General features: G+C 44.6%; 1 protein-coding gene, 1 long non-coding RNA gene and 1 pseudogene across 2 annotated transcripts; 1 reads left to right on the top strand and 2 right to left on the bottom strand.

The window, feature by feature from the left end:
- The first annotated feature begins 84 nt into the window (after nt 1-84).
- LOC133370402 (uncharacterized) lies at nt 85-13,541 on the top strand. Its single transcript, XR_009759123.1, has 4 exons — nt 85-182; nt 9,001-9,122; nt 10,164-10,299; nt 11,285-13,541. It is a non-coding gene; the product is annotated as an uncharacterized LOC133370402 (long non-coding RNA).
- LOC133370401 (apolipoprotein A-I-like) lies at nt 3,000-10,075 on the bottom strand. The gene is made up of 3 exons (XM_061596671.1): nt 9,985-10,075; nt 9,049-9,196; nt 3,000-5,070 (listed from the first exon to the last, which is right to left on the bottom strand). The coding sequence occupies exons 1-3, from the start codon at nt 10,025-10,027 to the stop codon at nt 4,503-4,505; spliced, it is 759 nt and encodes a 252-aa protein (XP_061452655.1). The 5' UTR covers nt 10,028-10,075; the 3' UTR covers nt 3,000-4,502.
- LOC133371055 (5S ribosomal RNA) lies at nt 12,554-12,672 on the bottom strand (annotated as a pseudogene).
- Nucleotides 13,542-14,469: the final 928 nt, after the last annotated feature.

Genomic DNA, 14,469 nt, shown 5'->3' on the forward strand with positions numbered 1-14,469 from the left:
CAATGAAGCTTAGCTGGGAATCCCAGCCTGGGATCGTGACGTGCAGCCGGAGTCAACTTTGTGTCGAGCTATTGCATACATTGCAAAGACAGCAAATATTTTTCATTGCGTCGGCCTCAGTTTGAGTGTGCTTTGTCAGGTCTTCACCTCCTGCTTGCTGTGTTTTATGTGTTTTATAAAAGGTATGTATTTAATTAATATTTTTTATAAACTGTGGCCCTATGCCCTTTAATTTAAATATAATGTATTTTCTTTCATTGTATAAAATTAGTATAAAAATACTAGGTAGTAAATATATGGTGCTATGCCCATGTCTTGAATTTGGTGATAACTGAAACAATAAAATGTTGCGTGCCTGCAGTTTCTTTTTTCAATTTGCTCCAGAATTTAGCAACTTTTGTGAAAACATCATACAAGAGAATGGCTGTATGGTTAGAAGTTGTTGGAAAACATCTAGGACAAGAAAAAATGAAACGATTAAAGCTAATTGGTGAGACAAGATGGTCAGGAAAATCCAATGCAGCAACAACTATATTTGGACGTTTTGATGATGCCGCTGTCAGTACTTTTGTAAATCTATTGACATGCTTATCAGTGATACAAGATTCAGACAAGTTTGATGCAAAAACAAAACAAGAAGCAAATGTTTTACTTCAAAGTCTTCTAAAGTTTGAAACAATATTGACAGCATTTACTTACTTGTATATCTTTGAAACTACAGCCCCGTTTATCAAGTTATCTAGAGACAAGTGGTTTAGATATGTTTACTGCATGGAGTTTAGTAGATTCAGCTACAACAAAGTTGAAGGAACAGACAAGAACATTTGATAACGTTCACAGCAAGGCATTGGAATTTGTAAATATATGTAATGACAAGATTTCACAGTTGAATATGGATGAAAATCAAACATTGGAAATTGACTCTTTGTAAACAGCATTGCCAGTTAAGAGGCAGAGGAAGAAGAAAAGAATGGCAGATGAGCTTATAGATGATGAAGGAAATTCCTCAGATTCTCTAGCTGATTTTCGAGTAAATGTGTTTAACCTAATAATGGACCACATTGTCCAGTCACTAGATTCACACTTTGTACAACACAAACAGTTGTATAAAGATTTATCCTGCTTGGACCCTGCAAAGTTTAAAACTATTGCAGAGAAGGGCCTTGAAGACGAAGCATTGGAAGGTAATATTAAGCTGTCTCCACAAATCAGCAAAGATCAAGTAATATTGGAATTGTCAGAGCTTGGAAAAGTTACTTTTTTAAACTACAACTCCCATCAGCCCCAGCCAGCATGGCCACTGGATTGGGCTGATGGGAGTTGTAGTTCAAAAAAGTAACTTTTCCAAGCTCTGGGAATTGTTTTCTTTTGCTTCGAGCTTTGATGTATTAAAGCTATTGCTTAATGATGGTGAGAATATGGATTCCAGTTGCAACAAGCGTAAAATTTGTAGCACTTGCCCATCGTGCGTACTAAAAATTCTGGCATCCAACAGACTTCATGACAAGGCATATGATAACCTTTATGAACTTTATAAAGTCTCCTGCACACTATCAGGTACTCAAGTCCAATGTGAGAGGACATTTTCAAAGCTAAAGATCATAAAGACAAGGCTAAGAAATTCACTGTCTGAGGAGAACTTGGAATCATACATGTTGCTATCCAGTGAAAAGGAATTGTTAGATGAATTGGATGCAGAAGCAATTATTGACAGATTCGCACAATCATCTAGCGAATTCAAAGGATTGCTCTTAATATAGTGGACTGCATGAAATATGCTTTTGAACTACCTGTTAATGTGTAAAATGTTCAGTACAAGCAAACTATTTAAAAATATCTACCATTTATTTAAAATTTAAAAAAAAAAATTTTAAATTCAGTTATAACAATCTGTATTTACATTTAGTATCTACTGTATACTGCCAGTAATATGTACACTGTAATTACTAAAAAATATACATTTATTTCGCAAAAAAATTAATTGTGCCTTTTTTCCACTTACGTATTTTTTGAAAATTTTATTTATTTCTTAGAAAAATTAAATGATAGCCTTATAGTTGTCGGTGGGCCCCCTTTGTCTCCTGGCAACCAATATTTTTAGACCCAGTCCGCCACTGCAGGTGCCTCTTGGTGTGGAGAAACGTCCTTTGCCATCTCCTGCCGTCTAAAAACTACTGACACAAAACAAAGGAGGCAGTGACTGGCAGAAACTGAATTCCCACTTGCTAAGCAAGGGAAGAGCATTGAAAAACACGCACACGAAGACCAATACCACAAGGCCTCATGAAAGGCAGCCTTCATAGATGCCTGTTTATCCCCATGACCAGATTGGCCTCTCATGTCCCTGACTTGTGGGACATTTGGGGCAGCCTTTATGGGTCAGGTCTCTTTGGAGAAGAGAGCCCTAGAGATGGAAGAGAGTTTATGAGCATGTGGTGGTGGCAAGGTTTCCCTCTTAGCTGTGATGATGACATACCCTTGCTTTTTCATCCTGATGTTCTTAGACTTACTTCTCCTCTGGTTCTTTCAGGCAGACCACAAAGCAATCCGGGTGAGCTCAAGCCATTTTGCTGCCCTATGGAAGAAATTAATTTTGGTGTGTGTCCCCCACCTATTATTATTGTTGTTGTTGTTGTTGTTATATCCTGCCCTTCATCCCAGAAAGAGCCCATTCCATTGCAACTTTCTTTATTGCGTCAATGGTGGGGTTTTCTTCCCCTTGAGGATTTGCCTGGTTGCAGCCGCTTGTCTCTGTTCCATACAAGTGAATGTACACATTTTGCTTCGTTCACTTGTATGGAGTGAGGAGGAAAGGGGCAAAACGTGAGCTTTAGGGTCCACCAAAACATATCAAACCCTGAATCCACTGCCACCACCTGAGTCATTTGAACCAAGCCTACATGTGCCCATATAAAATATTTTCTATACACCAAAAACCTAGTATCTGGTAACATTAATGAAAGCAGCAGCATAGATGAATGACACTGAGGCAGAGGAGGTAGTTAAAAGGTAAATTTATTTAAGAAACTCAGGATTTATATGACATTAAAAGTCTCCATGCAAGAAGGAAAAGTTCAGAATATGGGCAAAAGTTATGAAAATACAAAGCAGATGAGTCTTTTACTTATTTTGTTCCAAGGTAGTCTTAGTTCATCAGGGGAAGGGTGCTTATGCATCACCAAAATCAAGGAAATGCATCTCAGAAAAGATGACACAGATTTGCGTATGTTAATTTAGAGGTATAGATGCAAATTCAGAAATATTTCCTATAATTTAAATAGAAATTCAGTACTTCTGATCTCATCATACTGGTGAAGCCTGTGACTGCGACCGGGTTTTGAAATCACCATAACTCAGGTCTGGCAACAATATCATTTGGATTCTCCATAAAAAGTGAATAAATGAATGAGTGCATTTCCAGAGAAAACTGGTACTGTGGAAGCAACCTTGATTTAGGAAGGTAATATTTGTCACTGAGACAGTTAAGCTAAGACCGGGATGGCGAACCTGATAGGGCTGGCTGAAGACATTTTGGTGGCCCAGAGGCAGAAGACCCAAACACTCCTCTACTAACTCAAAGAAGGCACTGCCCATCAGGAGTTCTTTGCAACGGATGGGAAACTCTAATGGATTGTGCTCCAGCCCTTCTGCACTTTGCCACCCTGGACAGCTGTTCCGATAATGTTGAAGAGACGCCTGAAAGAGGCATAAGAACCTAAGGAGAGCCTTGCTGGATCTGGCCAAGGGCCCAGCATCCTGTTCTCACAGGCATCAACCAATTAACTCAGCCACATAGAAAGGCTGTCCCTGCATCACAGATGAGGAACCCCCATCAGCCCCAGCAAGCATGGCCAATGGCCAGAGACAAGGAGAAATTGTTCTAAGTCAATAAAGTGTGTGTATATCTATATCTATGGGTAGATACACACTCACTATTCCAGGGTGTCTCCACCTCTCTCTTCTAAAAATGGGGGCAGACAATGCCCTTTTTTACGTTCAACCTGGTGGGAGCAACTTGAGTGCGTGGTTTTTTTTTTATCAGCTTCAGAGAGATTACACAAGTGATTGCCAGATCATCCTGCTCCCCCTCCATGACTGGCTCATGGAAATGCTTTACTCTGGCGACTAGTGTGTTCAGAGCGTAAAGAGAGAGAGAAAGAGAGAGAGAGGGAGTAGAGAGAGAGAGAATGACGAGGCAACTGAAAGTGGTCTTCTGAATGTACTATGTGAACAGCACTGTACAGAAAAAAGAAACTACAGAAGTGCCCAATGCTATTGAAGTTTGGTTGTGTGGACAACATCTTTAACCAGTCAACAGAAGCTACCGCAATGTAATGAGAATTGGCACCACCTATCCAGACCATTGAGTAGGCATCAATAGGGACATCTGGTTTACTGCGAGATCTGGAGAAGAAGGAGGTTACAGATATCAGTCACCATATTTTCTTCCTGTTTAGGGGTTGGCCAAGGTTCCATCCTCCATTGTGTGCAAATAATAATAATCACTGAGTTGGGGGAAAGACTGGGGTGTCCACCCACTTCTTAAAGTCCTTGGTGTATTCTTGGAGTGCCCCAAGGATCCGGGTAATGTAGGGCTGCAACGTCTGGTTGACTCTGTCTGCTCCTTCATTGAACTTCTCCTGGGCTTGGTTGATGAAGGACTCTAGGGACACCTGAAAGTCTTGCAACTTGCTCTGAAGCATCTTGGTGTAAGGGGCTAGCTGAATTTTCAGCTCTTCCAGTTGCTGCTTCAGTTTCTCGTTCAGCTTGGGGTTCAGCTCCTCGGCTTTGGCGACGAGGGAACTGTGCAGTGACTTTGCGTACGGACCCACCCTCTGTAGGATCGAATTTGCATAGGGCGCCACTGCGGAGTACAGCGACTCAGCAAGCTCATCTGTGGCAGGCGTCATCTTTCTGTACAAGTCACGCATGGTGTTGAGACTTTTCTCCACCACGCCTAACGGCACCCCAATGACCAAGTCATAGCTTTGTGTGATCTCAGCAGGTAACTTGGCCTTCAGGCTACTCAAGCGCTTGCTGACTTTATAAACGCCATTATGAAGCTTATCTCTGCAGGAAAAAATGACAGAGGATGGCAGAGTCAGGCAAGGTAAATAGTATGGGGATGAGAAGCTCCTGAATGATAGTCGGAAAGGGGGCAGACTTTTTCCTTCTCACCCCAACCGTAAGGGGTGTGTCAAGGTGTGTCGCCTGCCCTTGCAGGTGTGGGAAAACTTTGGCCCTCCAGATGCTGCTGGACTACAACTCCTGTCAGGCCCAGCAAGTATAGCCAATGGCCAGGGATGATGGGAGTTGTAGTTCAGCAACGTCCGGAGGGCCAAAGGTTCCCCGCACCTAAGAGCATCCTTCTCCAACCTCCCTTGCTAGCGCTGATTGAAGTTGTAGCCCCCCAAAAGAGGGGCCATAGTTCAGTGGTAGAGCATTCAGAAGGTCCCAGGTTCAATCCCTGGCAGCTCTAGGTAGCCCTGGAGAGCCATGGCTAGTCTCAGTATAAGGGAGCTTCCTATGCTTTTATGTTCCTAAGTTGTGTGTGCATGGGGAGGAATGCAGGACCTTGATCTGATCCAGCCATTCATTTCTGAAACGTTTACACTCTTAAGCAAGGGCACCAACTCAGGGTCATTTAAACATAGATTAGCAAAGCTTTCACTGTTAAGAGATCCCTGCATTGTCATCCTTGCATGGTAAATACAACACACGTTGGTGGACCATGGTGAGCCAGTAGGGCTGCTTAGTAAAAGAATAACCAGGCCATGTGAGACTGGTTAGCCTTCTCCTGACAAGACAAGTTGATAGGGTGGGAAGCCCCCTTCCTCCATACTCGCCTCCTGTTGCTGTAAGTCAGCCTTCTCCAGCTGGTGCCCTCCAGTTGTTAAGGACACAGGAAGCTGCCGTATACTGAATCAGAACATCTAGCTCAGTATTGCCTACACTGACTGGCAGCAGCAATCCAGGGTTTCAGACGGGACATTCTCGACCGTAACTAGAGATGCCAGGGATTGAACCCGGGACCTTTTACATGCAAAGCAGATACTCTGCCACTGAGCTATGGCCCTTGTTTTTCTTTCTGGCCTGGGCTAGGAACTTATAAGAAGAATTCTTGCTGAATCAGATCAAGGGTTCCTCTAGAACATCCTTTCCCAACCTCTGGGTCCCAAGATGTTGCTGGGCTGCAATTCCCATCATCCCTGGCCGTTGTCCACACTGGCTGGGGCTGATGGGGGTTGTAGTCCAGCAACATCTGGGGACCCAAAGGTTGGGAACGGCCGTGTAAAGAAGCGCAAAGTTCACACAGCACATAGTTAAACTGTGGAATTTGCTCCCCCAACATAGATGGCTTTAAAAGAGGATTAGACAGATTAAGAGACGATCAGGCTCTCAATGGCTAATAGCCACAACAGCTATGGTCTCTGTCCATGGTCAGAGGCAGTATGCTTCTGAAACGTGAGTTACTGGAAACCGCAAAGTGTTCTTGCACACAGGTCCTGCTTGCGGGCCTCCCATGGGCATCTGGTTGGCCACTGTGAGAACAGGATGCTGGACTAGATGGTCCACTGGCCTGATCCAGCAGGCTCTTGTTACGTTTTTAGTCTCCGGATCCTGTCTTTCACAGTGGTCAGCCAGCTGCCTTTGGGAAGCCCACAAACAGAGCTTGAAGGCAAGAGGCCTGTTGCTCCCCACTAACTTGGTATCCCCCCACTAACTGAGTTAGACATCACGACTAAAAGTCATTGGGGCTGCCTTTGAAGACGGTTCGGAAACTGCAGCTTGTGCAAAATGCAGCAGCCAGATTGGTAACAGGAATCAGACGGTTTGAACATATAAAACCAATTCTGGCCCCCTTGCATTGGCTGCCTGTATGTTTCTGAGCTCAATTCAAGGTGCTGGTTTTGACCTATAAAGCCTTACACGGCTTGGGACCACAATACCTGATGGAACGCCTCTCCCAATACGAACCCACCCGTACACTACGTTCAAGATCAAAGGCCCTCCTCCGGGTGCCTACTCCCACGGGAAGGTCGGAGGGTGGCAACAAGGGAGAGGGCCTTCTCAGTGGCGGCCCCCAAATTATGGAATGATGTGCTGACGAGGTGCGCCTGGCGCCAACACTGTTATCTTTTCGGCGCCAGGTCAAGACTTTCCTCTTCTCCCAGGCATTTTAGCATGTGTTTTAAAGTGTTTAAAATTTTTAAATTGTGTTTTAAATTGTTTTTAAAATATGTGTTTTTAAATTGTATATTTGTTTTAATGTTTTTGATTGCTGTAAACTGCCCAGAGAGCTTCGGCTATGGGGCGGTATACAAGTGCAATAAATAAAATAATAACAAATAGATAGATAGACCTCTCTTTCCCCATGAATTTGCCCAACCCCCCTTTAAAGCCATCTAAATGCCAAGTTAGACAATGACTCAGGGTAAAGACACACTCATTGTTCCGCCGGCTCCAGTGCGTCTCCGCCTCTCTCTTCTGAAACGGGGGTGCACGATGCTAGTCAAACCCCACCCCTTTTTACTGTAAAACCTGCCAGGATCAGCTCGAGTACTTCTTTCTTAAAATTCAGCTTCAAAGAGATTTCGCACCTGATCAGCAGACCAACCCATTCCCCCTCCAGGGGCAGCTCATGGAAATGCTTGCTCTGGCGACTAGTGTGTCCGCCGCCTCAGTTTGTGCATGTAACGGAAACAATGGCTTAATGCCAATTCATGGCTTACTCCATCTAGCTCAGTATTGTCTGCACTGACTGGCAGTAGCTCTGCAGGGTTTCGGGCAGGAGACAACCCTACCGCTACCCAGTGATGCGGGGGATTGAACCTGAGATCTTTTGCATGCAAGAGCCATGGTCTGCCACTGAGCTATAGTCCTCCATCCAATGCTACAAATTCCTCAGTTGTATAAACTGCTTTCAGACCCCCACAGCCTACTGTTTGATTTAAGACAGGAGCGGCTAGCCTCCGGCCCTCCAGATGTTCCTAGACTCCATCACCTCCAGATAGCATGGCCAATGGCCAGTGATGATGGGAGTTGCGGTCCAGCAACATCTGGAGGAGGCCACAAGTTCTTTGGCCCTGAGTTGAAGCAGCCTTCCCCAACCTGGTGCCCTCCAGCTGGTTTGAACTGCAACTCCCATCAGCCCCGGCTAGTATGGCCAATGGTCAGGAATGATGACAGTTATTGTTCTGGATGGGTGAGGAAGGCTGGCATAGGCATTCAGGATACTGTAGTGGACATGCCTGGGGTCACAGCCTGTGAGAAATTGCTGAGGAATAGCTGCCTTCCTTCAAGGTAGTTACACACTGTCTTGGAGGAACAGACAGCTATCTCATTCCTCAGCAATTACAGTGGTTGAGGGGTAGGGCAGGAGCAGGCTAAAGCTAGATTCTCCCCCACACAGAACCATTAAGAATCTGGAGGATTCCAAATGGTTAAGCCAGTAGTATAGCGGCAAATTCAGAAGTGCAGGGTCCCTTTATGACAGTCAGAGCCACACCCCCTTCTAAGATTATATGACCTTTTAAGATTATAGAATAATCTGGCAGGTTTGAATATTGCTCTCTGCTTCTCTGTCCTTATTAATGCCTTCTCCCACAACAACAGATGTCCCTAGGAACTGATCAGCATGAAAGGGCAGTGTGTTAGCTATTTGCAAAGAGTCTTCTCAGTAGCCGACTGACCTCCTTTCACTCTGATTGGCTCCAATCAGCAGGGAAGGACAAGGGAGCATGGTAGAAGACTCTTTTCAATGGTCAACACACTCCCCTTTCATGCCAATTGGCTCATAGGATGCTGGAGACATAGGGACTGTGCTGGGACTTGGCTCCCAAAAAAGTGAGGTTCTAAGACCCCCTGAGACCCTGGATTAACCTGGCAATTCGGGCCTTATCTGCAATCCCTGAGGCGGTCCTGGTTCATTTCCCACATGCCCTAACATTACATATAATAATAATAATAATAATAATAATATCCCACCCTTCCTCCCAGTAGGAGCCCAAGGCAGCAAGCATGAAAATGTTGATCTGAATTGCTTACATCACTGACTGTCCCAGCTCCGACTTTCTGATCAACTCGACTTTTTCATCCACAACCCTGCTGATGTTTCTCAGGTATTCCTGGAGCTCCTGGTTTAGCTGGGCCAGGTGGGGATATGGCTCATCTCGGAGGACAAAAGCTCGGGATCCTGGAAGACAAAGCAGATTCTGTGCATCGCTGCTTCTACGGCAGGAAGTGAAGTGAAGGCGGGGCAGTGCCACACCCACATCTGAACCAAACCATTGCTTTGTTTTGTAACATGCATGTCCTTCCTTAAGAGGAACAACACCCTCTGCTGGCTGAGGCTGATAGGAGTTATAGCCCAAAACATGTGGAGGGCACCAGGTTAGGGAAGGCTGGACTAGGAAGTTGGATGTACTGGAGAGGCCTGGGTTCATATCCCCCCACTCAGCCATGAAGCTCACTGACTGGCCCTAACCAAGTCACATATTTTTGGCCTAACCTACTTTGCAGGGTTGTTGTGAGGATAAAAGGGAATAACCCTGAAGGAAGGACCCCATGTATGCTGACATGAGCTCCTTGCAGCAAGGGATTCAAGGGGACAGTAAGTGCCCTTCTTACTCCTTTCTAAGGCTGCACCAAGATTCCATCTCATGGATTCTTCAGCGCTTTGAAGGTGGCAAATTTCATAGCTGGATAGAATTCTTGGAAGAATTCAGTGAAACCAAAAAGCTTGCTACCTTTACTAAGTCTATCGACCCAATGAAATATATTGTTTGGGCCATTTTGGATCGTGCCTGATTCTTACTGTAGGGCCAGTGAGGTAGCTTTGGGCTGATCAGATTTTTTAAAAATTGCACCCCTTGGCTGTGCCAAGTCATTGTGCCTCAGATGCCAAGGATGGGTGAATGAAAGCAGGAAGATCATCAGAGGCTTCCAAAATTCCCTCCTACCTAAGGTAGTCCCTCCACTTACCTGCAAAGAATACCAAGGCCAGTGTGATGCCAAGGAACTTCATGGTTGTTCAGTGGAAGGTTGCAAGAACCTATGAGGTGAAGGCAGAGGCTGTCTCTGAGCAAGGGGGGTGCATTGAGGGGTATATATGATCCCTTCCATCTATATTCACCCTGCCTTCTGGTCATTTATTAACCTAGGGGACTGACCTGATGTCAGTGCACATGAGGAACCTTCCTTCACCATCTCCCGGGGCTATTGCCAAAGTCTCCAAAACCAGTGGAACAAAAGAGGGACCTCCTCTGATGGGAAGAATCTGAACTCCAGTTTGATAAGGTGAGATGGTTGCAAAATAAATAAATAAATTCCTGTCCCTTATGGAAGACTCATTTGTTGACCTTCGTTTTTATCTCCACGAGCTGATTGACTTAAGAACATCTCTCACTTCCCTGATTTGTTAGATGTTTGAGACAGCCTGGGTGAGTCAATCAGACCCTTTTGGGGGAAAGAGAGATGGAGAGTGAGGGCACTCTGAATTAATAAGCATGGATGATGCCAAGGCAATATCACGTTTGAGCCTTAACTCTGGAGGTGAGCTTCCACTGTTAAAAAGCAACAAAGAGTCTTGTTGTGGAACCTTAAAGTGCCAGCGTCATTTAAACTGTGGCATCATCAGATGCATTTGATGAAGTGGACTTAAGGATGGGGGAGAAGTTCGATGGAGTTTCATTCAAATCAGCCGTTCCCACAACAATATGAGAACCAAAACACAGCCACCCTTCAAAATTCACACTCTCTGAATTTGGCAATGCAGGTCGCCAACCAACCAAGGTTTACAAAACTGCATATATTAGGGGAAAGGGTGCATAAAAAGGGATATAGTCATGAAAATAACATACCCAAATGCATTCTATTAGGAGAAACTGCTTGCAAAAATCCACACATTACTCAAAACTGCATACAAATATGTGTTTATTAGAAGTTCACTCTTCAATTCTGAGGGATTTTCATGAGGATTTTTTCTTTTGGTAATTGCAAGTTGCTGCAGGAATGTGGAGAGCTAAATTTAAGATAGGAAAAGTTAGAACACAGAGCCTTCTGACCCTAAGTGGACTGTAGTCTATGAAAGCTTAAGCCGGGGAGGAGAACATTTTTCAGCCTGAGGGCCGCATTCTTTCTTAGACAACCTTCTGGGGCCCACATGCCAGTGGTGGGCGGGGCCAGAGGCAAAAGTGGGTGGAGCAATGCATGTGAATGTTACCTTTGTCCAGTAGGCTACTTTCTACACATATTCACACACCCCTCTCTACCCTCCATCCAGATAAGGGAGCGTCATGATCTGAAATGAAGGACATGGTCCACCCAGGCAGAAACACTGGAGGAGGGTGTGAAGCAAAGCCGATGAGAGGCATGGCCTGGGGAGAAAAGATGTGACTGATGAGGATGTGTGGATTGAGGGCCAGACATGCCTGAGGTTCCCCCCACTGGCTTAATCCATAATATATTTGTTAGTCTTTAAAGTGCCACAAGAATCTTTGTTGTTTTTGTGGCAATGGGTGACTACAGCTCTCTCCGCCTTCTGAAAACGGTTAAAATGGAAGAGCTTTATTTTTTCATCCTGACATTCTGTGATTCTTGTTAGAGATTTTCCCTCCCGCCTTCTGATTTACACAGTGTTGTTGATAAGAGACCCCGTGTCTCTCAAAGGGGCAGGAAATATATCTTGGGAAAAGAAAATATATCTTGGGAAAAGAAAATGAAATGCAAAATGAGTAATCCACCACTAGAGGGCATTGAAGACTGGATCGTGTGATGTGGTACAGTTTTCCCGTGTTCATCTAGCCTGCAGAAACTGCTGCATTGAATCCCATGGATCCATGGACTGAAGGCATGGCATGAGGATCAAAATGGGATACTACAGCCCAAGGATAAGTAAGCAAACAAGGATGAGTCCATGCCTCAAAGCAAGGCTTCTGAATGTTCTCTGTCCTCCAAGTGTGTGCAGAGCACTGAAGGCCCGAGAATGTCTGCATGAAACTGCATGGGGAAACTGTTGGTTGAACAACCAAACGTTTATAGCAATGGGTTATAGCCAGTTAAGTTCTACTCAGAGTAGATCTATTGAAAGTAGTGGACCTTAGTTAGCCATGTCCATTAATTGCAATGGGTCTAGTCTGAGTAGAACTAACCCAATGTTTTCCACAAAGAAGACATGGGATATGTAGTTTTAATGTTTATTTTCTGTGTACATTTATTACTTTTCATTTGATTTTAACATTGGGGAAAAATTTCTAAGGGAGAGGGCTGTGATTTACCAGTGAAATTCAGAACTGTAAGTTTCTTAAATTTGTACATAGTTTTATTTGGGTCTCTCTCTGAGCTAATTTCTGTTGAAGTTACCTTGTGTTAGTTTATACAGATAGGTAGTTTCCTTTGTCAAACTCTTGTTTTGTGACAGTCTGATGGCTTGTTGTTATACGCCTTCAAGTCGATTGCGACTTATGGCAACCCTGTGAATCTTTCTTTTATATATTCATAGGGTTTTCATGGTAAGAGGTTTTCAGAGGTGGTTTACCATTGCCTTCCTCTAAGCCTATGGCACCTGGTATTCCCAGGCGGTCTCCCATCCAAGTACTAACTAGACCTGACCCTGCTTAGCTTCCGAGATCAGATGAGATTGGGCATGTTCAGAATAGCATGGCCATAGACAGTCTGATGGCTAGATACAAATAAACAAACTCCACCTCTTCACACTGTTGGGCCAAACACTTCTGAGTCATTTCCCCTTGCAGGACCAGAGCACACAGCGCAGACTGCTGCAGAATAAATAGTAACTGGACAAGAATGTTCCAGTGCAGCTTCCTCATCTGACAAATAGTGATAGCATGATTATATCACCCAACAGGTGAATCCCCAAACACTGGCTTCAAAGGGACCACCAAGTGAGTGCCCACCCAGGAAGAGAATGGGGAGATGGGTAGAGGGATGGGGAAGAAATTTGATTCAGTTTGCATTTATTGATTAATTGATTGATTAAACTTCTAACCCGCCCTTCCTCCCAGAAGGAGCCCAGGGCAGCAAAGGACAAAACACTGAAAACATCTTAAAACATCTCAAAAAACAAAACGTTTTAAAAATAAAACATCTTAAAAACATCTTTAAAAAACAAAAACATAAAAAGTAATTCCAACACAGATGCAGTGTGGGTTAAGATCTCTATTTAAAAGGCTTGATGAAAGAGGAAGGTCTTCAGTTGGCGGCAAAAAGACAACAGAGATAGCGCCTGTCTAATATTTAAGGGGAGGGAATTCCAAAGGGTCGGTGCCACTACACTAAAGGTCCGCTTCCTATGTTGTACGGAATGGACCTTCTGATAAGATGGTATCTGCAGGAGGCCCTCACCTGCAGAGCGCAGTGATTAACTGGGTACATAAGGTGAACTGACCATATTTAAAGGGACTTGCTATTTAACTGTGAACTTACGGAATTCACAGTTTTTGAAACAATACCCCAAATGAAACACAAGAAGCCTTTGAAATTTGCCCTTCTCTGAACTTTGTAATGCGGTTCTCCAGCCAAGTAATGTGTGTGAAAATGCATATTCTAGGGGAAAGTGTGCATATAAATGCATATATTTGTGAACAGAACATACAAAAATGCATTATATTACGGAAAAACCTGTTTACAAAAATGTGTATGTTAGGAGAAATTCACATTAAAATGAATTTTCATGAGAACTTTTTTCAAAACAAATGTGCAAACCAATCTGGAAATGTGGAGAATGGAACTTATGATTCAAAAAATGAGAAATCGAGAGAAGCCGAAGCTGAAAGATTCACCCATCCCTACCTGGGACATGCAGAACGGCAAAGCAAACAGGTAGTGGCACCCATTCTGAATTATTCACTGATGCCTAATGAGCACGAGTCACAGAGAGTTGCAGGTGCCAACCACGGTGTGTGAACAATCCCAGCAGTTCTCTTGTCCCTGCTATGAAGCCACAGGCTCTTGTCCATCGCTCCCAAGGCCGAGGATGTTCTTCACTCACTGGCAGGTCAAGCACAAGACCTCAGGAACCCTTGGCACAGTCCCACAGATGGCTGCTCTCCAGCCCAACACACACCCCAACCCCGCTATGGCCATGCAGTATTTTTCTTCTTCTGCTGGCACAGTAGTAGCCACCACAGCACACACCGCACTCCCTGGCAGCCCGCCACCAGTGGTGTTTTAGTGGTGGGCAGGTGGCAGTACCACCTTTGGAGCCAAGTTAACTCCCGTTCAAAATTGTCCCTCCTGCCCACCCACCAGGACAGGCCAGCAAGGGGCCTTTCTGAATCCCTGGGGCCTTCAAGCAGTGCCCAGCCTGGCCAACTGCTGGTGGAAGGCCTGCTCGTTGGCACGTAGACCACAAGCAAAGGCCTACAGGGAAGGGGGGTAGCTCAGTGGTGGAACATCTGCTTTGCATACAGAAGGTCTGAAGTTCAATTCCCAGCATCTCCAAGTAGG

Source organism: Rhineura floridana, chromosome 15 (assembly GCF_030035675.1).
Source record: "Rhineura floridana isolate rRhiFlo1 chromosome 15, rRhiFlo1.hap2, whole genome shotgun sequence".
Lineage (NCBI taxonomy): Eukaryota > Metazoa > Chordata > Lepidosauria > Squamata > Rhineuridae > Rhineura > Rhineura floridana.

Coding starts and splice junctions, on each gene's coding strand:
- LOC133370401 (XM_061596671.1), bottom strand. CDS start 10,027: ATGAAGTTCCTTGGCATCACACTGGCCTTGGTATTCTTTGCAG. Junction 9,197..9,984: donor GGCCTTGGTATTCTTTGCAG/GTAAGTGGAGGG, acceptor TTTGTCTTCCAG/GATCCCGAGCTTTTGTCCTC. Junction 5,071..9,048: donor GAGCTGGGACAGTCAGTGAT/GTAAGCAATTCA, acceptor TTTTTCCTGCAG/AGATAAGCTTCATAATGGCG.